Raw genomic sequence first — 27,101 nt, 5'->3', positions numbered from 1 at the left:
TTGTAGCACTGTTATTTGTAAAATGGCAGATGGCATAACTGCAAATAAAGATCTTACAACCTCAGTTACATTTAAGCCCAAACTATCCCTCCCAAGTCTGAAAAAAATAAGAAAAAGTCCTCTGTGGAAACAAAAGATAAATGTTCTGAATAACTGTTTCCTCTGCCCTTATTAACTCCTCTGGAATCTTAAATGACAGAACAGACAGAGTATTTAAAAGCAAATGAAAGAAAACTGTAAACAAGGGTGAAGTTGCACACCTAATATCCTTAGACAAGCTGCAATAATTGTCCCGCTTCACATTTTGCCTCTCTTGGGTCCTGTCTTTGGAGAATAGGCAAAATCTGTAATTATGTTAAAATAAATATGGATGCTACAGAGGATCACATGTCCCTCTAGCTAGGGGGCTATCGTATTATGCATTTTTAAAATCTCAATTTTATTCCTGATATGAAAATACTTTTTTTAAAAATACATGTGTATGTATATTTGATTGGTAAGCTATTTTGCCCCACTCTGATTTAAGATTAAAACATAATTAATATGAAATGCTGACTATAACTCACAATCTTTAACATAAGCTACCCACTTCTAGTATTGCATAAGGAATGACAACATTTAGGCTTGAGGTATTGAGGGAAGTCAGCTCCCCAGAGAAGGAAATATTAAAAGGGCAGAAAAATATATTTCCTAAAAAGAAATTGAAGAACCAGGAAAGCATGCCCAATTTTCTTAATAGTCTCAGGTCTCCTTCTCCCCAAGCAGAAAACCAGTTCTATAGACATGCAAATGTGAGCCATCAAGAAGGTTGGAGCCAGGAGCTTAGGTAGACAAAGGCTTAACATCTACATACTCCAGCCCCAGGGAAGTAGGGGCTGGGACACACCCACAACCATCAAGTCCTACAAGGGCACACCTGGACTCAGGACAGAATACATGACACAGGAAATAGCCTCAAACAGGAACCGGAAATAACTCCAAAGAATAGAGTCCAGGGGATATAAAAACCCACTACCCACATGTGGTCAGCCCTTTTTTCTATTGGATCCATACTTCTGTCTGGCTTTCCTCTGCAATAAACTGTAACCCTCTTCCGAAAGCAGTCTCCATGTCGTTTATCCCTGGCTTGGATGGAACTATGATGAAGACTTTTCTTCCTACAGTATTATATAGGAACACAACTTGCTACTAAAGTTAAAATGAGATGTTCATCTGTCTGGGCAAAGCCATATCATCAGTGACTACATCTGAGCACTACACTCACAATCCTCATGCTGGCAAAGTTGACTGGGCTTGGCTGGAAATGTATCTAAATAAATCAGTTGGGTTCACTGGAGAAGAGTAGAATAAATGGTAGTTCCCTCCAAATCCTAAATGAGGTTGCAGCATGATTCTCTGGGATACTATTTTCATATTGTTAACACCTCTGCTGGATAAAACATCCCAGCATCAAATAATTGATGCCATCCATTCCATTGCTGGACTGATGCCTCTCAAAATGAACATTGAGCTGCATTATAGGTTCCATCTATGTGAAACAAGGCTTCCAAAATACCATTTTAGCTCTAGAAGAAGACAGCTGACAATGGTTCTCATGTCGTAAAATCATGCCAGAGGATGCTTTCAAATTCCCCTTGATTCCTCTGGCAAATGGGTTTCCATGTCCTTCAGTATGTGTCAGAACTGATACGATGTAGGAAAGCTCTGTATTCAATAGATTTTTCTTATTAGGGACAATAATGGTCCCTGATTAGCATTATCTTTTGACTATGCAAACAAATTTTCTGTATATAAGAAAGGAGCCCTTTTTGATGGTAGCCAAAAACAGTTTACAGATTGGTGAAAAATTGGTTAAAAAGAAAGCAAAACAGATTAGATTGTTTTAGCCTTTTATTGTGTAACTGAAGATGTTTTAGTGAAAGCTAAACAAGTTTCTTTGCACCATATTTACAATCTTCACTCTCACAGTGGCCCCATAAATGAAATGTGATGCAATCACCTACAGAGATTAGTGGTATCTCAGCACAGGCTCAAGAACATTAACAACACTAATGGGTACTAAATCTGAATCTCCACACAGTTTAGGTTCCTGTGAAACTCATCACCCTCATGCAGTGATTTTATTTCTTCTCCCTTCTGTTACATTTCATGTGTTCCCATATCCAACTTCACTGCTAGAAACCATTAGTCTCTTCTGCTCTTCTCAATTTCATTTTTATTCACTTTTAAACAATTTATCATTATAAACTCATGGAATCAACAGAATTTGAGGAATAATCTGAATAATAATGGGGATTATCTGGATCCTTTTCAATTAGGATTCAGTTCTAAATATGAGACAGAAACAGTTTTGATTATGCTTTGATTATGACTACTGACCTGGGCAGTAGTGCTCTCAATACCATAAAATATGGTATCTTCTGAATTAGAGTGTTGAGGGTGGGCAACACAGTGTTTTGCTGATTCATCACCTTTCCTTGAAGTTGATTTTAGCCAATGATGATTGGGGAGGGGAGGTCCTGTCCTCAAAACCTGCTATGCAGGGTGCAACAGGGTTCAGTGCTCCCTTTTAATATCTAGATGAGGCTGTTGAGTGAGCTCAGCCATCACCATGGGATGAGGTACTATCAGTATTGTAGTGTATGCCTTTAAAGCATACATGGAAATGTCAGCACAGCAGGGGGCTGGACAGCTCCAGGCTATAACCGCTTTGGCGGGAAAGCCTGAATAGAGCGAGTCGTTGACAGCCCCAGGGCATGGTCAGCTCTGGCGGGAAGCCAGGGTTTAAATCCATTGGCCACCTGCACTGGCGGGAAGCCCAGGTTTAAATCTATTGGTCACCATTCACCTGGGCAGGTATAAGAGACGCCAGGTAACCCCTTTGCTCCAGCTTCATTTCTGACTGAATAAAGAAATACTACCCAGCTCAAGTGTCCGTCTCTCCGTTCAACCACGCGACATTTTACTGGCGACGAGGATGGGATCCTGCATCGGACAATGCTAGCCACGGATGGAATCCAATCGGCAGCCCTGGACCAAGACGCAGGACGACCGAGATGGCGGAATGGCACAACTGGGTCAGTATCCCCTTTTCAATAGCAACTGCCCAGAGGAGTGGGAAGCCTTCGTGGGGCAGCTCGAGTGCTACCTACAGGCAAACGGGGTGAAAGATGACCGGCAGAGAGCAGCGGCGCTACTCTGCAGCTGCGGCACAGAAACGTACCAGCTGGCGGTCGGTCTCTGCGCACCCAACGACATCCACTCCGTCGGGTACAACGAGTTGCTGGCAAAGCTGACCGAGCACTTCAAGCCCGAGACATCCAAGATCGCCTGGCGGTATCGTTTCAAGAAGCGGGACCAGCGGCTGGGTGAGTCTGCCAAGCAATACATGGCCGCCCTGAGGCAGGCAGCTCGCCTCTGTAATTTTGGGAATTTAGAGATCCGGCTGCGGGATCGGATCGTCTGCAGGTTGAGGGACAGGAAGCTGCGCCAGAAAATTTTTGCAAAGCAGAAACTGACCCTGAGGGATGTCCAAGAGGAATTCCTAGCCTGGGACGCGGCCGAGGTGTCCGACGCGAGGGAAGGCGGATCCGTCCACCAGCTGAGTGGTTGCGGCGACGCAGATGGGGAAGAGCTGGAAGTGGACGCCATCCACCGACAACAGCGACCTGTCAACTCCAACCGAGACAACGTGAAGGAGCTGAGACCATCCGCGGCGGACGCAAGATACCAGGAGTGCAGGTGCGGAGCGAACGGTCCCCGGTCTACCCAACTCCACGGCTACAGTGCGAATCGCGGCAGACAACCCTGGTCTAGCCAGTGTTCTGGCTGCGGCACGAACAGCTCCCGGTCTACCCATTGCGCCAGCTGCGGAGGACAGCATCCCTGGTCTACCTGCCTTTTCAAGTCGGCCAAGTGTTGGGCGTGCGGGAAGACCGGGCACATCGCGGCGGTCTGCAGGAGCAAACAGCAGGATAGCCTGCACGAGGTGAAGACAGAGTTCCAGTTTGCTACAGATACCGGGGAGCGGTTGCTGGGACAGATGGTCAGCCACACGGCGGGACGGCCAAACGTTTATCTAACAGGGGCCCCTGCGGCACTAACCCCAAAAATAAAATTGAGGGTGAAGCTGCAAGGGGTCCCCTGCACGATGGAGCTGGACTCAGGGTCAGCCGTGTCCATCATGTCCGCCAGAACGTTTAAGGAGATTTGCAAGCGGAGCGGCCAACAGGTTCCCTTGAGGCCATCCAGACTGACCCTCTCTGACTTCCAAAATTCACCCATTAACGTCCGGGGGGAGGCGTTGGTGAGGGTTCAGTACAAAGGGTTTGAGGGCAAATTAAGTGTACTGGTCGTCGAAGGCCAGCAGACCAGCCTCGTGGGGTTAGGGTGGTTCAACGTGCTGGGCATTGGAATCACGGGGATTCACCAGACGCGGAGTTGCCTTTCCCTTGAAGCTGTCTGCAAGGATTTTGCGGACGTGTTCGACGGGCAACTGGGAAGGTACACAGCTCCCCCAATCTCATTTAAGTTAGACCCCCAGGTGCAGCCCATAAGAATGAAGGCTAGGAGGGTCCCGTTCGTGCTGAAACAAAAGATAGAGCGGGAATTGGATAAGCTGGTAGACCAGGGGGTGCTAACGCCAGTCGATGGAGCGAAATGGGAAACTCCCATCGTAACGCCGCTCAAGGCAAACGGCGAAATTAGAATTTGCACCGACTATAAGGGGACAATCAACCGGGGCTCTGAGCGCTCATTCATACCCGGTTCCTGCGGTAAACAGCATTCTGGCATCCCTGCAAGGCGGGTCGGTGTTCGCTAAACTGATTCTTGCCCATGCTTATCAGCAGCTGCCGGTAGACCCAGGGGCTGCTAGAGCACAAACAATCATCACACACGAAGGGGCGTTCCGGGTAGACCGGTTGCAGTTCGGGGTCAGCATGGCTCCTGGAATATTCCAGGAGGTGATGGAAAGGACCCTCAAGGGAATACCAGGGGTTTGCCCTTATTTCGATGACGTCCTGATCGCAGCCAATTCCGAGGACGTACTGGCAGCCCGATTGAGGGCAGTACTTGAGAGGTTCAGGGGTGCAGGGTTAAAGCTCAAAAGGGAGAAATGTAAGATTGGGGTAACTGAGACAGAGTTCCTGGGGTTCAGGATTGATGCTCAAGGCATCCACCCATCTGCATCCAAAGTCAGGGCAATCAAAGAAGCCCCTACTCCCCAAAACAAGTCTGAGTTGCAGGCATTCCTGGGCCTCCTCAATTTTTATCACGCAATCCTGCCACACAAGGCTACAATTGCAGAACCCCTACACAGGCTGCTTGACAAGCAAGCATCCTGGGACTGGACTGACAAACATGCTAACACATTCAAAACACTGAAGAACCTGTTAGCAGGCAATGCCACAGTCACCCATTTCAGGGAGGACCAGCCAATCTGCCTTGCATGTGATGCATCCCCTTATGGGATTGGGGCAGTTCTCAGCCATTTAAGGGAGGATGGAACTCAGGCCCCCATCGCCTACTACTCCAGGACCCTGTCAGCTGCAGAGCGGAACTATGCCCAGATAGACAAGGAGGCACTGGCAGTGGTTGCAGGGGTAAAGAAATTTCATGACTACCTTTATGGTAGGGAATTTCTAATTTATACAGACCATAAGCCATTATTGGGGTTATTTACAACAGAGAAGCAGACACCACAGATTCTGTCACCCCGGATGTTACGCTGGTCCATATTCCTGTCTGCATACTCATGCAAACTGGTACACAGGCCGGGCAAAGAGATGAGGCACGCCAATGGCCTCAGCAGACTTCCCCTAAGGGACACTGAGCTGGACCCAGCACTGGCTGTCCAAATACTGGCAATACAGGAACTGCTAGAATGCCCCCTCAACGCAAGGGACATAGCCACAGAGACCCCCAAGGACAAGGTTCTGAGAAGGGTACAATCATGGGTGAGCAGTGGGTGGCAGGACAAATCACCAGGGCAAGAGTTCACTGCTTACTTCTCCAGAAGGCATGAACTGTCCACACACAAGGGATGTCTCTTGTGGGGAAGTAGAGTAATCATCCCCACAAGGCTCAGAGAAAGAGTCGTCCAGTCATTACACGAGGGCCACCCAGGAATAGTAAGGATGAAGGCCCTGGCAAGGAGCTACCTGTGGTGGCCAGGGTTGGACAAGGAGATAGAAGAACTAGTAGCGGGATGTTACACATGTCAGAGGACACGGCCAGAACAACCACATGCACCAGTTCACAAGTGGGAGGAAACACACTCACCATGGTCAAGGGTGCACATAGACTATGCAGGCCCATTCCAAGGACACACATTTCTGGTGGCAGTAGACAGCCATTCTAAATGGCTGGAGGTGGTACCTGTAGGCAACATGACCTCAGCAGGAACCATTCAAGCATTGAGGGGAATGTTTGCTACACATGGTCTGCCTGATGTGATCATGTCAGATAATGGAACACAATTTACCTCCTCAGATTTCCAGGTGTTCCTGAGGACCTTGGGGATTAGACATGCCACTTCAGCTCCCTTCCACCCTGCCAGTAATGGATTGGCAGAACGATTCGTGCGGACAACAAAGGATGCTCTCAAGCGCATAGTACAGGGTAATTGGAAGCAAAGACTGGCCACATTCCTCCTACACCAACACGCAACTCCCTGCACCGCCACAGGCAAAAGCCCAGCGGAACTCAGATGGGGCAGACGCCTTATAACAACACTGGACAGGCTTCACTGAGACAGGGTAGCAGCAGACGCCGGGACCCCCAACATCAAAACAAGTTTGAACACAGGAGATCCCATCTGGGCTAGGAATTACAGCACAGGTCACCCATGGGTTCCAGGGGAGATATTAGAGCAGACAGGACCCCTTTCCTACAGAGTAAGGGTGGAGGGGGGACTCCTTTGGAAAAGGCACCTGGATCAGCTGAGGAAAAGGGCTCCTGAGAGGGTTGTTGAGGACACACTGGGGACTGAGGAGGAAGAGCCAACACAAACACAAACACCCAGGAGGGCCACCAGAGGGGCACAGTGGCAACCCCACCCCAGACAGGAGACTGACAGCAAAGCCAGGCAAACAATAGAACCCAGCAGAACACAAAACCCAGGCACCGCAACACACACAAACACACACACCACAACCCACAACAACAATCACGACAAGGAAGAGAGTCTAGTCACAGCACCACACCACCAGGAGAACCAGTCCCAAGAAGATCAAGCAGGCAGCACAAGGCTCCAAGCTACCTCGCGGACTATGTGCGTTCTTAGGGGGGTGGAGAAGCAACCAACGAACAACAAATGTAAACTCGTGTGTATGTAAATTTTGTGTATAGTGTAAATAAGTGTATATAGTTATAGAGACAGAATGACAGGGGGTAATTCCTCACTATGGGGGAAGGGGTGTAGTGTATGCCTTTAAAGCATACACAGAAATGTCAGCACAGCAGGGGGCTGGACAGCTCCAGGCTATAACCGCTTTGGTGGGAAAGCCTGAATAGAGCGAGTCGTTGACAGCCCCAGGGCATGGTCAGCTCTGGCGGGAAGCCAGGGTTTAAATCCATTGGCCACATGCACTGGCGGGAAGCCCAGGTTTAAATCTATTGGTCACCATTCACCTGGGCAGGTATAAGAGACGCCAGGTAACCCCTTTGCTCCAGCTTCATTTCTGACTGAATAAAGAAATACTACCCAGCTCAAGTGTCCGTCTCTCCGTTCAACCATGCGACATTGCAAGTATATATCTCAGCCTCTGGCAAATTAGGAGATACTGTTAACATCTCACACAGTGTCTGGAGGCTTTGAGATTCTGGATGGGAATCCACAGGCTTCAAATCAACCTTGGCAAGACTGAGTGGCTCTGGATTTGGGGGTATACTGGGTCTAGGACGATGCTGAATGGGATTGCATTGTCCCAGACAGATCCAATGTGCAACTTCTCCTAGACACACAACTCATGCTCAAGATGCTGTGGCTAGCAGGCTTTTGCACAGCTTTGGATTGTGCATCTGTTGCACACATTTCTGGATTGGGAAGTTCTATTCAAAATAACTAATGCCCTAATCACCTCCAGACTGGACTTTTGTAATGTACTCTACATAGGGCTGCCTTGAAGAATATTCAGATGTTTCAGCTGGTATAAAGTGCAACAGGGCAGGCAGTTATGTGTGCTCCTAGGACAGCTCATATTACATTTCTGCTCCATGAGCTGCATTGGCTGTCAGATTGCTCCCAGGTCCAATTCAAGGTGCTGGTTTTAACCTTTAAAGCCTTTCATGTCATTGGATCTGAGTGCTAACCTCTCCCCAGTTATATCAGCCCAGCCCATTAGATTTGGCAGAGTGGACATATGTGGATACCATCAACTAGAGACCTATATTTAGCCGCTCAGAGTCAGTGAGCCTTCTCTGCTGTGGTACCCACCTTAAGGAATATTCTCCTTATTTGAAATGAAGTTAGCTCCATTCCTTTTAATGCTCTGGAAGTCTCTCAAAACCTGATTATGCCATCAGGCCTGGAGGTCCCAGGGAACTGAAAACTTGTTTAGACGGTTCTGCTATTGAGCTGGATATACTCTCTCTCTCTCTGCTTGGGATCTGTAATTCTTATCAGTTCCACTTTTATATTTTTAAGTGTTTATTTTTACATATGTACTGTTTTTAATGACTACTGTATACCATAGTCACTTCTCATGATGTGTAGCTATATAAATTATGATAGGGGGAGGGGGCTAGAGATAGATAGATAGATAGATACAGTAGATAGATAGATAGATAGATAGATAGATAGATAGATAGATAGATAGATAGATAGATAGATAGATAGATAGATAGACAGACAGACAGACAGACAGACAGACAGACAGACAGACAGACAGACAGACAGACAGACAATCAGACCTGTTTCTTTTCAACAAAAATCATAATATTCTGTAGTATTTTGGTTGCCCTGTCCCTAGGAAAGTATTTGGATTTCTAGTTTTAATATTTGAGATTAGTATGATTTCAGCCAGGATATGCCAAAGGGAGTTGTATACTCTCTTCCTTCTCACTAGTCGTATAGTATAATTTGTAATCTTGTTTTTAAAGGACTTTAGCCCTGAGGACTTTGAGTGAGGTTGTTTCAAGGGATTCATTAAATTAATGTTTGTATTATTTCCTCTGCTATGATTCCTATGATCTGAAGAGAAACCAGACTATTAAAATAGAGACAAATGAGATGGGCAAAAAAGACAGCACATCAATTTCCAGCTTGACTAACAAAGAGCCTAGAAAGAAGATTTGATGAATTAAGACAGAAAATATCTGACTCCAACTTAAAAAAAATGAAACTATTTACTGTTACCTCTTTAAAGATCTGCATGGTCTACTGTGTATATGAATGTTTGGATGGATGGCTTTATCATTCTGTTCACATCCTGGAGGCTTTACCTTGTCATTGCGCATTCCTCCTTTCCAATGTCTAAGCACTCTGCCTTTGCTTTGTGGTCCTGAGGCTTCATTTTAGTCACTATTATAGTCTGAACATTTTTCAGAGTGACAGTCTTGTTACTGTGGTTTAAAATGGATTGTTCCTTGTAAAAATACTGTGTCACAATTACAGTTTAATTTTTTAGTTGGGCGGTTCCTCTACTGTCAGAATCCAGTTATATTTCATTTCTATCTATCTTCTCTGATTTAAAAACCAATCTTTACTATCTCCTGGATTCTGTCACACTAAAAAAGGGGAGGGGGTATGCATGGGGTTTTTACTACTTTCAGTTCCTCTATACAATATAAAGTAACCTTTTGTTGATTCACTTCAGGGTTGCTAACCATAACAATGTAGCCATCTGCTTTTCATCCTATGCCTCTCTGAAGCTCTTCTCTTTACTGACAGTGAGGGAAAAGGGGAGGGGAAAGATGCAACACTTAGAATCTGAGCAATAAGAGGATTGAATGATCGTGCCGATGGAGCCGGACTGATGTTATTTTTCCTGAAGTAACACCTAGAAATCTGCTGTTTTGAATCACCTGGAAGAACTGTGGGTGGGGGGCTGCTTGGGAAAACTTTAACACAATGAATGGTGGTGGTGGGGGATCCTCCAGATACTGTCTAGCATGCCTTCAGTCAATTTCTCTTAATAAAAATTCCTGTTGGAAGAAACCGCTTCCAAGAGTTCTGTTTTCTTAAGATGTAGATTGAAGTGGGTCTTTACATTAGACAGGATCTACAATAATAGTCAACATGGAAGGGAGAATCTTCCTGGGGGACTTTGCAAAAAATACAATGTCAGACGACGAGGCAGGGAAACTCTCCTGGAGAAGGAGCCAGTTACCCAAATGAAAACCTGCCAGCTGTCGGGATCTTAAATGTCATACTCCTCAGGAGAAGAGGTGGGGGTGATGCGTAACCAAAAACCTCGGTGGTAAATGGGTGTTGGAAAGAAAAGCGAGTGGGAAAAGAAATCAAGAAAGGTGACCCTGAGACAGGGGCCCAACCAACCAGAATGGAAACAGGAGATGGAAAAATCCCTGCACGTAAGTGAAGAGGAAGGAAGTTGGGCACAACACTCAAACTGCATCCTAGAGAAAGCTATTGACCTGATGAAAAGAACCCTCAGCTCCCTAGGGGAGGAAGGTTCTGAGCCCCACAACTGCACCAACACCCAGAGCTGCAGTTGGAGAGACGCTGAGGGGGAATTGGAACCTGCAGTCCCAGGGACATTCACTGATCCAGTAGCAACCATTTCAGCAGCCCCCACTCCCCGCCGAACTGCAGATGGTGATCTAGATGGAAGACAATACCACCGACAATGACAGCACCGATCCATTCAAAGACTTCCGCCACTGGATGCAAAATTCAAGGGGGAGTCAACATGCTTGGGGTTCTTCCTAACCCAAGTCCTCAACTACATGGAAAAATACGGCCGGCACATCCCCAGTGACAAAGCCCATATCCAGATTGTGCAATCTGCTCTGGACGGACCGGCCACAGACTGGGTGGTGAATTTGCATGACTGCGATGCCCCAGAGCTCAACGACTTCAACCATTTCATGTCCTCTCTGAGGAGGCGATTTGAGGACCCCCTGGCTGAATGCAAAGCCCACGAAAGAATCAAAACAATGAGGCAAGGCAGATTCCCGGTAACCGAATATACACAAGAATTCCGGGTCATTGCCAGCAAGCTGAACTGGCCGGAAGACATCCTCCTTAGCCATTTCAAATTTGGCCTAAATTATGACCTATATGATGCCTGCCTGCCCTGGGGGGACCCACAACAAGTCAACGAATGGTATGTCCTGGCAGAAGAAGCAGAGATTGACCTACTGAAGAGGCACCACTGAGGAAAACAATGGAACCACTCACCACCTAAGCCGATGTGCGAGCCACCGAAGCCACCAGCTATGGCCAAGAAGCCAACGGGCTGTTTCAAATGTGGGAGAGAGGGGAATCGGGCCGTAGAATGCCACTCATAAGCCCCCCAGCACAACCCAGGCAGATCACCTGCCAGCAAATCCGGGAAGTCCCCAGCGAAGCCAAAAGAATCTGCCATGAGAGTGATAGAGGCTGTGGAATTCCCAACCTCTGCTCAATGCGGGGAAGGAACTCCAGTGTACACCGCAGGTCCGGTGGACACCTCAGACCACAGCTCAGAGGACAAACCCCTGGTAAGTGGATATATCCCACCCATCCTCAAGACAGTTGCTATATTCCCTCCATGCACAAAGCTGTCAAGGTGAAAGCCTTAATAGACTCTGGCTACACCCGCTGCCTCATTAGCCTGATGCTAGTGGGAAATTTGGGCAATCCGTTGAGGAGGCTAGAACAACCAATCTCATTTGGACAGTTAGATGGGTCAATAGCAGGGGGGGTGCCACCTACCCTAGCCACTTTACCAGTTCACCTATCCCTGGGGAACCATGAGGAAGATATAATGTTCGTAATGACCCCAGGCATGGAATACCCGATGATCCTAGGGATGAAATGGTTAAAGAAATGGAACCACTTGGTAAATTGGAGGACAGCAAAAATCAACTTCCTGAAGGGGGACCCTACAGACTTAAAATCCCAAGGGGATCAACCAAAATTAAGAATGGAAAAAGTATCCATGGAAGAAGAAAAGGGGCTACCTGAAATACAAAAGGAATACAGAGATCTTGCTGACGTTTTCAGTGAGGAGAGGGCAGATGAGCTTCCCCCCCACTGACCCATGGACTGTTCCATAGAATTCAAGCCCAGGGCAAAACTCCCGAAGCCCAGATTATACTCCATGAGTCCAAAGGAGAAGGAGGAAATGGAAAGATTCATAAAGAAAAACCTAGAACGTGGCTTCATTGAGCCAGTGAAGCCTAAAATGGCTGCTCCAGTGCTCTTAAGAGAGAAGAAGGATGGCTCTTTACGCTTGTGCATTGACTATCACCTATTGAACACAATGAGTGAAAGCAACCTATACCCCTTACCCATCATGAAGGACATGTTATCACACCTCTTGAAAGGATTTTTTTTATTAAACTAGATCTAAGGGAAGCGTATTACCATGTTAGAATTAAGGAAGGGGATGAATGGAAAACCACATTTAATTGCCCAATGGGGTGCTACCAATTCAAAGTTTTGCCAATTGGATTACAAGATGGCCCTGCAGTATTTATGCAATTAATCAATGAGGTACTAATGGAGCAACTATTTAAGGGCATCCTGGTTTATCTAGACAACATCCTTATCTTCACCAAAACAAAAGAGGAAATGTCAACCTAATCAGAGCAGTTTTAAAGAAACTGCGAGCTGCTCACCTATATGCCAAATTATTGCAATGCAAATTCCACCAGGAAAGAATAGACTACCTGGGTTATCGCATATCCCCACAGGACATTGAAATGGACCCAGAGAAGGTTAGAGTAGTATTAGAATGGGCACCACCTCGCACAAGACAGGAACTGCAAAGTTTCCTGGGCTTCACAAACGTTTACCGGCAAGTCATCCCCTCATTTGCCCAGTTAGCAATGCCCCTCAAGAACTTATTAAAAATGACCGCAGTATCCTCAGTAAAGCCTAGCCAGCCACTAAAATGGACAATGGAATGCCAAGCGGCATTTGAGAGATTAAAGAGACTCTTTTCTGCAGAACCTATTCTGAAACACCCAGACATGGATAAGGCCTTTGTAATACAGGCAGATGCAAGCGATGTGGCAGTGGGGGCTGTACTATTATAAGAAAACAATGAAGGGGTATTGCAACCCTGCACATATACATCCAAGAAATTCACCAAAATGGAACAGCGCTGGCTCGTGTGGGAGAAAGAGGCATACGGGATACGTTGGTCATTACTTATGTGGCATCAGTTTCTTGAAGGGAATAAAATCCCTTTTCAGGTGTGGACAGACCACAAAAATCTGGAAGCATTGAAAACACCCAGGAAACTCAACCCCAAGCAAGCCCACTGGTCCCAATTTTCACCAATTCCGTTTTACGCTCAAGCATTTGCCAGGGGAAAGAACTTCCTGGCAGATGCACTATCTCTCATGCCCCAATATAACAGCACATGAGCCACCGATTCTAAACCACTTATGGCGGAATCACAACTGGCAGTGCCAGTAACTACCAGAGCCCAAGCTAGATTAAAACTGCACCTGGATAGCCAAACCAGAATTGAATTCCGAAAAACTTTGGAAATGGATGAATGGTTGCAGAAAAATAGACACTGTGCACAATGAAGGACGGACTACCTTGGATGGGGGAGTAGTTATATATACCAGCCATCCAGAGGATCAATTTCATGTAGTTGTGCCATGATATAAAATCAGCAGGGCATTTTGGATTTGTAAAAACTTTACACTTAATTAAAAGGCAATTTTTGTGGCCATCCATGAAAAAGGACATAGAAATTTACGTGGCCAGCTGCCCGACTTGTGCTACTGGAAAGAGGTTGCAAGGGAAATCACCCAGACTGTTACAACCAGTGGCAAATCCCTCAGCCCCCTGGAGGGAAATAGCCATGGATTTTATAGTGGAATTACCAGAAAGCAATGGGAATACTGTAATCTGGATGGTCACGGACTTGTTTTCCAAACAGCTGCACTTCATCCCTTGCCAAAAGATTCCCACCACTAAAGCCGTAGCAAAACTTTTCATGCAGCATATTTACAGATTGCATGGGGCACCACAACACATCATATGTGATAGGGGAGTGCAATTTATGTTGGCATTTTGGAAGGAATTTTTATCTCTTTTAGGGACCACTCAGGGACTGACATCTAGTCATTATCCTCAGGGAAATGGTCAAACTGAAAAATCTAACTCAGTACTTTGAGCAATATTTAAGATGCTTTATTAATTTCCAGCAAATGAATTGGATGGACCTACTCCCTTTCGCAGAAGTTGCCTATAATAATGCAGTCCACTCCAGCACAGGTTACACTCCTTTTCAAATAGCTACCTGTCAAAGTTTCAACCCATGCCAGAACTAACCCCAAATGAACCAGTAATCCCATCACTGAAAGAATGGCTAGAACAATTACAAAACACCTGGCCAATAGTTAGAAAAGCCCTAGATGAAATGGCAAGCATATAAAGCACAAGCAGATAAAAAAAGAATTGAACCCACGCCATTCATTATAGATGAAATGGTATATTTGTCTAGAAAATACCTAAAATCCTTACAACCCTGTAAAAAACTTGGACCAAAATATATAGGACCTTTTCCAATTAAAAGAATCATAAACCCAGTTACAGTAGAATTAGAATTACACAAAAATCTTAGACAAATACACCCAGTGGATTGATGCTTGTTTTATCCTCACAATAAAACTGTCACTCTACATGAGCATCAAGTATTTGTTGATGAACCAAGGGTCTCCTCAGGTTTTTATACTAAAAATACATCTTTAAAATCCTTAGTATGCAGTGTTATTTATTATGCATTATATAGCGTCACAGGTTTGTTGTTATTAAGAAAGATTCAGCCTTAATTTTATCAAACATTGTAAAGCTTTCTGAGAAGTATCATAGTTCACTGGGAAACAATGCAAAAAGAATTAGAATGCAGTCAGTTTTATTGGGATCAATTAAAATGTCAATATTTTCAGGCTAACCTTAATGCAACCTAGAATTTATTCTAAATATAGCCTAATTTAATTTGCATAATAGTCTTGCAAATCATTTTGAAGCTAATGCAAATTATTCTTTTTTAAACCATTCTAACCTACAATATGCTGAAACACTGTGCACATTTTTTGCTGTGTTTATTTAATATTTCTTTTGGTTTTGTTTAGTTTTTCTATATATTCTGAACAGCTAATCTATTTTAAAAAAAACAAAAAAAACCCTTCTGACTGTGGAACATTTACATTGAGTCTAATAAAAGTATTAAACATTTTTATGACACTTGGAAGACAAAAATATCACAAATGATTTTACCATACTTCACTGAATATCTTTCTCTTCTCTGCATTGCAACTTCAAAACCTTTTGTGGATTATATTACTAGTTGTGATCAGGAATGCATTTGGTTAGTTGAGATTGGTGAAATAGCTACAAGCATTTGTTTAGGTGTTTAATATAACTCTGATAGCACATATGTCAAATAGGTCTACTTGAATAACTATAATACATTTTATGTCAGTCTGTCTTAGAAAACTTCAGTTTATCCAAATCAAACCATCTGTAAAGCTTATATTATACTTTCAGACTCAGCTCAAGAGTGACAAAGAACAAACCTGCCAAAGTTCAGTTCTTTATTTGTTCATACCCAAAAGACAGAATCTTGCCAAACTAAATCAATACTACTCTCACTCTAAAGTATATAGCCAAGGATATTCTACAGCAGGGTCCCCAACCCCTGGTCCATGGACTAGTACTGGGCTGCGGCATGCCAGCAACCGGGCCGTGCAAACAAGCAAAGCCCCATCTGTGAGAAGCAGGCAACAAAACCACGCCCCCTTCAATCCGCAGAAAAACCTTTCTCCATGGAACCAGTCCCTGGTGCCCAAAAGGGTGGGAGCAACTGTTCTAGAGAGTGGCTATTCTAACTCTCTGTCTTCAATCCAGCTCCAGGTTGTGTTGCCTCTTGTCTCAACTTCCCCCACCTTGGAATGCACTCCTTCCTTCCTGGGAAACTGCTCCTTCACTATAGTCCATCATACCATCTCCCTCCCTTTTCCAGCACCTTAATGCAACAGGACATGAAATTGACTTTGAAGAAATGAAATTAATCTCTAAAACTGAACACTACAATAAGAGAATAATTATGGAAGCCATCAAAATAGAGAAACACCCCCACAACATGAATAAATGTGATGATACCTCCCACCTACCAGACATCTGGAAACTAGCCCTAGTCAACAAATGACTCCCAGCAACAAAAACTGACACCGGACACACAACAACACAGGACGCCACCACCAATCATCCTCATCAGACTGAAACCCAAACCCACCCCATAGATGAATGCAACCACCATCCAGAAGCCAAACCAAGGTGGCATCTCCAGCTGCTGCACCCCTGCCCGACCCCCACACAAAGCAAACTGACACACGCCATGAACACAAAGCCAGACCGCAAACTCAGAGCCGAACCAGAGCCCGGGATGTTACACCACAGCGTTCTGCTCAGGACATTACATCACAGAACTCAGGAGGTTACAATACTAAAGCTCGGGATGTCACAACACAACCAAACACCCAGGATGTTGCAGCACAGAACTCAGGATATCACTACACTAGAGCTCAGGATGTCATCACACAGCCCATTACCCAAGTCGTTACAACACAAAAGACTAATGGGCACACAGCCAACACCTCAGCCACACAAAACAGCCGACTAAGCTGCAAACAATAACTCCATCATCCAATCAGGATGTAACAACACAGCCAACCAACCTGCTTACAGCAACAAAGCCAGCACCACACATACCCCCACCAATATTTATAGAGAGACAGCAGCTCCGATCATGCTTTGCTTGCACAAGCATGAAGCCGAAGACACCAGCCTGAAGATGACGAGTGGGACCTCATCGAAACGTCGCCAAGACACTCTCAATCTTACACGGAAAAAAACTAGAATACGCCAAGACCTACATACCTGTACCCGTGAAAATCTATATAGCAAGTTCAGAAACCTAAGGTGCATCGATCAAACCAGTCTGACTGGGAAAAAACTTACACACACACAGACACACACACACACAAATTGTATAAAATCCTCAAGCTCTGGGATAAATACAGGTGAAACTTGAAAAATTAGAATATCGTGCAAAAGTTCATTTATTTCAGTAATGCAACTTAAAAGGGGAAACTAATATATGAGATAGACTCATTACATGCAAAGCAAGATAGTTCAAGCCGTGATTTGTCATAATTGTGATGATTATGGCTTACAGCTCATGAAAACCCCAAATCCACAATCTCAGTAAATTAGAATATTACATGCAATCAATAAAACAAGGAGTGTACATAGAACAATATCGGACCTCTGAAACGTATAAGCATGCATATGTACTCAGTACTTAGTTTGGGCCCCTTTTGTAGCAATTACTGCCTCAATGCGGCATGGCATGGAAGCTATCAGCCTGTGGCACTGCTGAGGTGTTATGGAAGACCAGGATGCTTCGATAGCAGCCTTCAGCTCTTCTGCATTGTTCGGTCTCATGTCTCTCATCTTTCTCTTGCCAATGCCCCATAGATTCTCTATGGGGTTCAGGTCAGGCGAGTTTGCTGGCCAATCAAGCACAGTAATCCCACGGTCATTGAACCAGGTTTTGGTGCTTTTGGCAGTGTGGGCAGGTGCCAAGTCCTGCTGGAAAATGAAGTCAGCATCCCCATAAAGCTCGTCTGTGGAAGGAAGCATGAAGTGCTCCAAAATCTCCTGGTAGATGGCTGAGTTGACCCTGGACTTAATAAAGCACAGTGGACCAAGACCAGCAGATGACATGGCTCCCCAAATCAACCCAGACTGTGGAAACTTCACACTGGACTTCAAGCATCTTGCAGTGTGTGCCTCTCCATTCTTCCTCCAGACTCTGGGTCCTTGGTTTCCAAATGAGATGCAAAAGTTGCTCTCATCAGAAAAGAAGACTTTGGACCACTGAGCAACAGACCAGGTCTGTTTTTCTTTAGCCCAGGTAAGATGCTTCTGACATTGTTGTTCAGGAGCGGCTTGACAAGAGGAATACGACATTTGAAGCCCATGTCCAGGATCTGTCTGTGTGTGATGGCTCTTGATGCACTGACTCCAGCCTCAGTCCACTCCTTGTGAAAGTCCCCAACACTTTTGAATGGCCTTTTCCTGACAATCCTCTCCAGGCTGCAGTCATCCCTGCTGCTTGTGCACCTTTTTCTTCCACACTTTTCCCTTCCACATAACTTTCTATTAATGTGCTTTGATACAGCACTTTGGGAACATCCAACTTCTTTTGCAATTACCTTTTGAGGCTTTCCCTCCTTATGGAGGGTGTCAATGATGGTTTTCTGCACAACTGTCAGGTCAGCAGTCTTCCCCATGATTGTGATTCCTACTGAACCAGACTGAGAGACCATTTAAAGGCTCAGGAACGCTTTGCAGGTTTTATGGCTTAATTAGTTGATTAGAGTGGGACACTTTGAGCCTAGAATATTGCACCTTTTCCCAATATTCTAATTTACTGAGATTGTGGATTTGGGGTTTTCATGAGCTTTATGCCATAATCATCACAATTATGACAAATCACGGCTTGAACTATCTTGCTTTGCATGTAATGAGTCTATCTCATATATTAGTTTCCCCTTTTAAGTTGCATTACTGAAATAAATGAACTTTTACACGATATTCTAATTTTTCGAATTTCACCTGTATAAAACAGCTGTTTATTGTTAAAAATAATAAAAACAATAAATAACTGTTTTATATTTATCCCAGAGTTCGAGGATTTTATACCATTAGCACAAATATGCCTGGGATTCATATTTTTTAAAATTATTAGGGATATATAATATCCCTAATACAATATATAATATTCCTATAATATAATATCCCTATAATACAGACAGAGGAGGTGAAGCAAAACAGCAACCCATAGACACACCTGCTATTGCTCTCTGAAGATGAGGGCATGGAACTATTGCAGGAACTCATCTGCTACAAAGTGAACAGAGTAAAGGCATTCTGCAAGACTGTTCATGGAGAATTTTTGCACCACTAAATGAGCTACACTGGGGCTGCTTATATTAAAATGGAGCAAGCACAGGCTCTCTGTTGACAGCTACCCATTAACTCCTACACCATATGCCTTAATTCATGTACCTCACAACCCTGATTTTGAACCTGGGCAGGCTGACAAACCTGCTATAAGTTCTGCCCCTTGACATCTGCCTGACTATTTGCCTCATCCTCATTTGAAAAACTTGTAATCCAAATTGAACTTTGTAAGGGAAACTTATCTCCATAGTGTGTGTCTGTGTGTGTGTGTGTGTGTGTGTGTGTGTGTGTGTGTGTGTGAGAGAGAGAGAGAGAGAGAGAGAGAGAGAGAGAGAGAGACAGAGAGACAGAGAGAGAGAGACAGAGAGAGAGACAGAGAGAGAGAGAGAGAGAGAGAGAGAGAGAGAGACAGAGAGAGAGACAGAGAGAGAGAGAGAGAGAGAGAGAGAGAGAGATATTTAGTAAAGAAAACAAATCCTCCCATTTGTGTTTTTGTGTGCTTGGCCTTATTTAAACATAAGTGGCTAGGCTAGGGTATAAGATTAGGAAGACTTTAGAAATAAATTGGCATATACAATATTGGTTCAAAGTACCGTATATACTTGAGTATAAGCCGAATTTTTCAGCCCACTTTTTGGGCTGAAAAATTCCACTTCGGCTTATACTCCAGTCAACAAAAAAACTTACCGAGGACTTGTGCGCGGCCGAGGCTTTGGTGCTTCCGGGATCGCGCGCACCTCTCCCAAGCCACCGCCGTCCGAGACCTGCAGGTCTCCGTTCCTCCGCGCCCTGCCTGCCTGCTTCTTTCAGCTGTCTGCCCATCAGCTGTCCATAGGGATGCTGCAAAGCTCTCCTTCTCTAGGCCTTGGACTCCCTCCTGGCTGAAGAGTAGATGAACCAAGCCAGCAAGGAGACAAAATGTTTCTGCAGCTGTTTTTCCTCTGAAGGTTTTTTTTGTTGTTTTTTTTTAAAGTAATCTCCGAAGGTTATGCCAGAAAATGGAGGACGCTGGGTCTTTGCAAGCTTTAGCTGTCCGCCTGGCTGCCTGAAGGCCGCCCTTTTCAGGCAGTCTGACAGACAGCTAAAACTTGCAAAGACCCAGCGTCCTCCATTTTCTGGCACAACTTTTAGGGATTTATTATTATTATTCCTACTACTACTATTACTACTACTACTACTTCAGGAGTAAAAAGTTGCAGAAAAAAATTCTCTCCTTACTAGCTTAGTTCCTCTACTCTTCCATCTGGAGCCAAGGTAAGATTTTAAAAAGGGATATTGGTTGGAAGGCAGAGGGAGAGTTTAGTTTTAGCATCTAAAAAAAAGGGGGGGGGAAATCAGCGAGTACATCCCAACCAGCTTTTTATGTTTTTGTTATTGAAGAAATATGGGGGAGGGGGAGGGGTTCTGGGGTGGGTTGGGGAGGGGATAATATTGTAACTTCAATAAAAATTTTCAATAAAAAAAAAAGAAATATGGCTTTCTGGGGGAAGGTGGGGAGGGCGTTAAGGAAGGAAAGGGTTTTTGGAAGCTCGTCCTGAAGCTGCCTTTTGTGCAAGGGGCCTTTTCTCAAAGCCTAGAGAGGCAGCTTTGTTGCCTCCCCGTAGACAGCTGATGGGCGAACACCAAAAGCTCCAAAAGGCTAGGGAACTAGTCCCAGAACACCTTGGTAGGAGGAAGGGCAGAGGCAGAATTGGGAAAGAGGTAAGACAGGGTTTTCCTTCCCAGATGTTTCTCTTTGGCAAGACAGCCAGCTGTGCTGAAGCCCAGTATCTGGGGGTGGGGGAGACCTGAGGCAGGCGGGCTGGTGCTTGCATTAGGCCTCCCAGGATCCCAGAGGCTTGCAGAGCGCGGATCCAGCCTCCGAGGCATGCAGAACGGCGGATCGGCTTATACTCGAGTCAACAACTTTTCCCAGTTTTTGGGGGTGAAATTGGGGGTCTCGGCTTATACTCGAGTCGGCTTATACTCAAGTATATACGGTATATTGTTTCAAAAAAGATGGCTCTGGAAAGATATATTTGTTTCAGCAGTGGAGAAACTAAGGCTCAACAAATTGTAATGAACCCACATTTCCAGGAAATTAACCAAGAATAGTCAATGGTAAGAGAATTGTTGATTTGTATAGTTCATCCACAATTTACCACTCCTGCTTATTATAAATATGTAGCAGGGACAAGGGAGTTATAATTTATTTGAGTATTGAGTTGTTTTGAAATTATGTAACTTTGGAGGACTGCAGATTATCATAAGTTTTAATGATGATATCCCTGAAGAAACTCTATTCTCTTGTTGTTTGTCTCTCTCAAAACAATCTTCCTACTCTGGACAAATTTCAGTTCCAATTTCTCTCAATCTTTCATATTTCCTGTGTTACATTTTATATCATTATCATTTGATTACTTTTTAAACAATTAAATGTTCCTAATTTTTCCTAATACATACATGTCATTTTGTTTCAGATACAAATTTGTGGGTTTTTTTCTTAGAAAGCAACAATTATATATTTTTTTCTTTTATAAGTATATAAAACTTGGGAAGGACCTACATCACGGGTCAGCAACCTGCGGCTCCGGAGCCGCATGCGGCTCTTTAAGCCATCTCCTGCGGGTCCCAGTCCTCCTCCGCCATGTGCAGTTCTGAAAAAAAAGTGGGAGTAAAAAAGTCCCATTGAGAGAATGGGGTGGCGGAGGTTTGGAGAGCTGCGGCGGAGGTTTGGAGAGCTGAGGTTTGGAGAGCTGCTGCCTTTGTCCGCATTTCTTTCAGCCCCGAAAGAAACACGGACAAAGGCAGCAGCTCTCCAAACCTCCGCCGCTGGGGTGGCAGAGGTTTGCAGAGCTGAGGTTTGGAGGGCTGCAGTGGAGGTTTGGAGAGCTGCGGCGGAGGTTTGGAGAGCTGAGGTTTGGAGAGCTGCTGCCTTCGTCTGTGTTTCTTTTCGGGCCAAAAGAAACGCGGACGAAGGCAGCAGCTCTCCAAACCTCCGCCGCCCCGTTTGGAGAGCTGCTGCCTTCGTCAAACATGGACGAAGGCAGCAGCTCTCTAAACGGGGTGGCGGAGGTTTGGAGAGCTGCTGCCTTCGGCCGTGTTTCTTTCGGCCGCGAAAGAAACACGGACGAAGGCAGCAGCTCTCCAAACGGGGCGGCGGCGGTTTAGAGAGCAGCGCGGACAAAGACAGCAGCTCTCCAAACCTCCACTGCCCCGTTTGGAGAGCTGCTGCCTTCATCAAACACAGATGAAGGCAGCAGCTCTCCAAATGGGGCGGCGGAGGTTTGGAGGCCCCAGGGGGAGGGGCAGGGCACTCAGGTGGCTCCGGTGGCGCCCGGGCTGAAGGCGGTGCCACGACCCAGCACCCGTCACCAGGGAGACCCGCTGCTGCTGCTGCGCAGGTGCCTCCCGGCTCGGGAGACACTCGCGAGGCTTCCTTCGGCCGGGGAAGGGCCCGTTGCCACCGAGAGGGGCCCAGGTGGAATCCTCTGAAAGGCCATTTCCTTCCTCATCTTTGTGCGGCCCTCCACGGTCGTCTCGGCCTGCAAGTCCCCCCCCCGGTAAGCTGGAGGCACCGGGCGGCGACAGGTGTGCGCGGCTGAAGATGCAGTGCGGGCGTCGGGGCTGCTGAGGATCGGCGCATTGCAAGCGATCCAGGGCAGGAGCTGATCCCGAAGCTTCAGAAAAGGCGGAAAGAAAAAAGTCCCAGAGAGAGAGAGCGCAGGGCGGGGGGAGAGCTGTTTTTTCTGAGGGAGGAAAAGCCCAGACAGCAGAGCCGTCCATACTAGATGTGGACATGGGCAGGGCTGGTGCACGTTTTGCCTTGTTTTGCGCATGCATGTGCGTGCACGCATGCGCGCACACATTTTGCGGCTCCCACTTTTTTGTGTGTGCGGCGGAACCAGTTCCAAGTGGCTCTTTTGCTGTTTCAGGTTGCTGACCCCTGACCTACATGATAAGCTATTATCAAAATGCAAACTTAATGAAATTCTTGGTCATTTTTGATAGACACATCAAATGTGATGGACATGATGATTTTGCTGTTTGCTTATATTTAATCATATGAATGGTGCTTTGACAAAATTTACAATAATCAGAAGCAGTTAATCAATTTTAGATTTATGGAGGCCATTCTTTGTGGCAAACATTTCATTTAATTTAAAAGGTCAATTTCTGCTGATTCCATTACAACAAGAGGTTGTAGTGAAGTTAGGCCTTGAAAAGGCACGTTGTACATGAAGGATATTCTGATACTTGTCTACCCATATCACTATACAATACCCCTAATGTACTGAAAGCAGAAGTAATGAAATCAGTACTCATATAATATATTTTGTTGCCTTTTGTTGGCCATTATAAAACAAAAACCAATATGCTCAATTAATCTGTATTTTTTTGTTCTGATGGTTCTGTCTCCTCCCTTACATCATTGACAACTTGATTTTAAAATACAATAAATAAAAATAAATAAAAAATAAAAATACAATAAAATACAATATATTGATTGCTCTTCTTCCCTATATGTCCCGAATGCATATTTTAGAACCATGTTCAATGTGCTATATAGATTACTTAATGTTTCTGCCTATCACAAAAGAATATAAAACAGAATTGACCTGCAACACAGTGCCCTCTGGTGCATTTAAAAAAAGCAAAAGAATATAAATCTTTAGAACATAAAAAAACAATCAAGAAGTCTGTATTTAAGGAGCAGCTAAGATTTGCATGTGAACATAGATAGCACAGGCACACCGAGTTTTCTCCCAGTTCTTATGAACAAAATGCTGGAATCATCCAACAAAACAATCCACAGCAAATGAATGACCATCTGTTCAAATGACTTCAAGACCACAAATAAGCAAAGAAATATAAATCAATCAGTTTATTCCATAATCAATCTGTTTTTTTAAAAAAAATTCTAAAGAATAACAATACTGGTTTTTATTAATACAGTAATTTAAACACTTTGTTAACTGTATTTTCTATTTTATTCCATTGGTGCAGTTTTCCTACTTTCCTCTTTTCAATATAAACATTTCAGAAACAAGTTCTAATATATACCAACATTTTCAATGTGCAAAGTCTCATCCTTCCAGCCTGGAGAAATGGCATTAATAGTGTTCACATTTTGAGAGTATGTATCGTTATGCATAAAATTTCCTCATTCTTTTCCATCCCTCCAAACCTATGCTTTAACAGGTCATGTGTAAAACACTAGTATTTAACAAGTGATCTTTACCCATAATGCAATATAAAACAAGAAGCCACCCCCTTTCTATCCGATTTGCACGTTTGTAGATCTACCTGAAAGTAGAGGAAATACAGTCATCTGGACTGTGATAGATCTGTTCTCAAAGCAGGCTCACTTCATCACCTGCAAAGGGCTTTCGTCCACTCAACGACTGACCAAAATGTTCTTGAAATATATCTACCAGCTGCATGGCACACTTAATCAAATAATTTTGGACAGGGTGGTGCAGTTCACAGCTAAGTTCTGGCGACATTTTCTTAAACTAATTGGCTCATCTCAAGGTTGACACTATCATCTGCTTTTCACCTGTCTACTAATGGGGTGACTGAATCTGCGAACTCAATGGTGGAGCAATATCTCAGATGCTATGTTAGTTACCAACAAATGAACTGGACTGAGCTCCTCCCTTTCACAGAAGTGGCTTACAATAACTCTGTTCACAGCACCTTCAGCTTCACACCATTTAAAGTGGCTACAGGAAAAGAGTTCAGCCTGATACCTGAATACCCCCAGGTGCCCTCCTCTTCCCAGACACTTGATCAATGGGTGATGGGGTGAGAAGAAGTTTGGAAAACCATGAAAACTGCTTTTAAGAAGGTTTCCAAAACATACAAAAAGCAGACAGATTAAAAAAAGAGCTCCTCAAATAACATTTCAAGTTGGGGAAAAGGTTTATCTGTCAACTAAATATTTACGGCTCAAATTACCTAGTAAGAAGTTAGGACTGAAATTGGGACCTTTCCCCATTGTAAAGGTCATTAACCTGTGGAATTAAAACTCCCTAAGCTTAGGGAAAATTCACCCTGTTTTCCATTGCAGCCTGTTGAAACCTTATTGGGGTTCCACTTTAAGACCTCCCCCTAAGAAGGCACCCAGACCCCTAGTGGTGGCAGGACAAACTCACGATGAAGTAAAATGTATTCATTCTAGAATTTTTAAACGGAAATTGCAGTACTTAGAAGTACTGGAAGGGATATTCGTTGTCTGAGGCCACTTGGGTGAAGTCTAGCAATGTGAAAGCTGACAGACTCATTAATAGGTTCTATAAGAAACACCCTAATAAACTGAGAGGCAATCCCTAACCTGTGCTTTTGTTTACATTACAGGGTTTGTCCTTTTTGTAAGGGGGACCTTGATGTCAATGCTGCTAACATCGGATTTTCTGCATTGACAACAGATGGAAATGTAGCCATCTTTTTCCCTTTCACTTTTCGAGTTAGATGATGCTGGGGTGGGGATGTGAATGAGAGTCCAGCTAGACATAAAAACACTAAACTTAGCAAGAGAATCAAGGTTATTTAGCCCAGAGCTGATAAAGAATTAGAGGGCTGAAGAGCTGGAGAAGAAGCCTGCACTTCAAGCTAATTGGGGGATGTGATTTATGACTGTTAATTGGAGGAGGGAATTGTGCTTTGATATTGTGCCCAGGGGAGGGGAATTCAGTTTTTGGCTTCGATTATACAGTGCCGATATTATGCTACTCGAATAAAAGATCCTTTAAGGTAAACAATGCCTCAAAGTTCTTTTCAAGAGTTTCATCTGTTGGAACCATGACATAGTGCATGCAAGAAATAAGAAATATAAATATAAACTAGGAATTAAAATTAACTTTTTTCAGCAATACATGAAACTCAGTCAACACTGTGATCAACTTCAACAATGTCTTTACTCAATCTTTTAATCCATCATCACTCCAGTTCTCAAGAGGCTCCAGTTCTGAATAGAACCTTGGCATAGAGTTTTAGAATGACCACAGACCTGCCCACTGACTTCTTATATTCATGTTTCTCCTTTTTCCTTCCAAAGGTGTTGTGCTATTTAGATATTGCTCCCCCAAAGCTTCACACTGCCATTGTGACCCCAAATGCTTCATACCTGTAAATCTTGTATCTTGTGCTAAATCCCTGTCGGCTTCTGTCCACAAAATCTGTGTATTCCGGGGAGCGATGGAAAGGTCCCTTATCAGAGAGAAGCCAGTCGAAGGGACTTGTGGCATGCTGATCCGAACCAGCAGCAACTGCTAAAACCCAGCAATGAAGACTCAGGGCTATCCACTCCCATAGAGCCATCAGAGAGAACAATTCAGCAACAGCACTGCATCGCCATATCATGCTTCCACTGGGGACTTAGAGTCTTCATTCTCTTAGCTGTCCCTTCACACCTACACAAAACACAAAAGAAAACAGATCAGCTCACTTTGATCATAGTTGTCAAGCACCCCCTTCTGAAAGAAACAGCTGTCAAATGGTTAGAAACAGGATGGCAGTGGTAAGGGGTAGTAGCTTTTTTCTGTCTTGCCCCTGTGACTGCATCTGCATCAGTGTGAGTGAATGCTTATGCAGGAGTAAGAAAGTGTGTCTGATAACAGTGTAAGTAAATGTCTTGAACCTGTGGAATTGTGTGCATTTGTATGCAAGCAGAGACTGGCAGAAATGAAGTGCCAGATGGAAAGAGTGATTTTACCTTACTTTTGCCCTCGGCAGACATTTGTACTGCATAAAGTCCCATTTCAAATAGTGGAGATTACAGAACCCAAACATTTCCTCCAGATTCAGTACTGATACCAGATTTTCAACAATTCTAGCCAAGCATATGTTCAATATTCAGATCAAATTTTCAGTGTCACTCCTCCTCCCACCCAGCCTCATGTTGATAGGGCCGGGAAAACCATTCATCAATGAAGAGATTCCCTTTCCTTCCTTTAAC

At 44.5% G+C, this 27,101-nt stretch overlaps 1 protein-coding gene across 2 annotated transcripts in view; it reads right to left on the bottom strand.

The window, feature by feature from the left end:
- The window catches only part of BRINP3 (BMP/retinoic acid inducible neural specific 3), a gene marked incomplete at both ends in the record, with an annotated part of 482,128 nt that extends 455,622 nt beyond the window's left edge, over positions 1-26,506 (bottom strand). The window contains one exon of one of the 2 annotated variants that reach the window (XM_081324366.1): positions 26,271-26,506. In XM_081324366.1, the coding sequence (XP_081180492.1) occupies positions 26,271-26,506 (236 nt within the window). The remainder of the gene's footprint in view (positions 1-26,270) is intronic. The other variant, XM_081324367.1, reaches the window with a different exon arrangement.
- Positions 26,507-27,101: the final 595 nt, after the last annotated feature.

This window comes from Vipera berus (genome assembly GCF_964194415.1).
Source record: "Vipera berus genome assembly, chromosome: 3".
In the NCBI taxonomy this organism is placed as follows: Eukaryota; Metazoa; Chordata; class Lepidosauria; order Squamata; family Viperidae; genus Vipera; species Vipera berus.
Note: the sequence above shows the minus strand (reverse complement) of the source record. Positions and strands in the feature narration are given on the sequence as shown.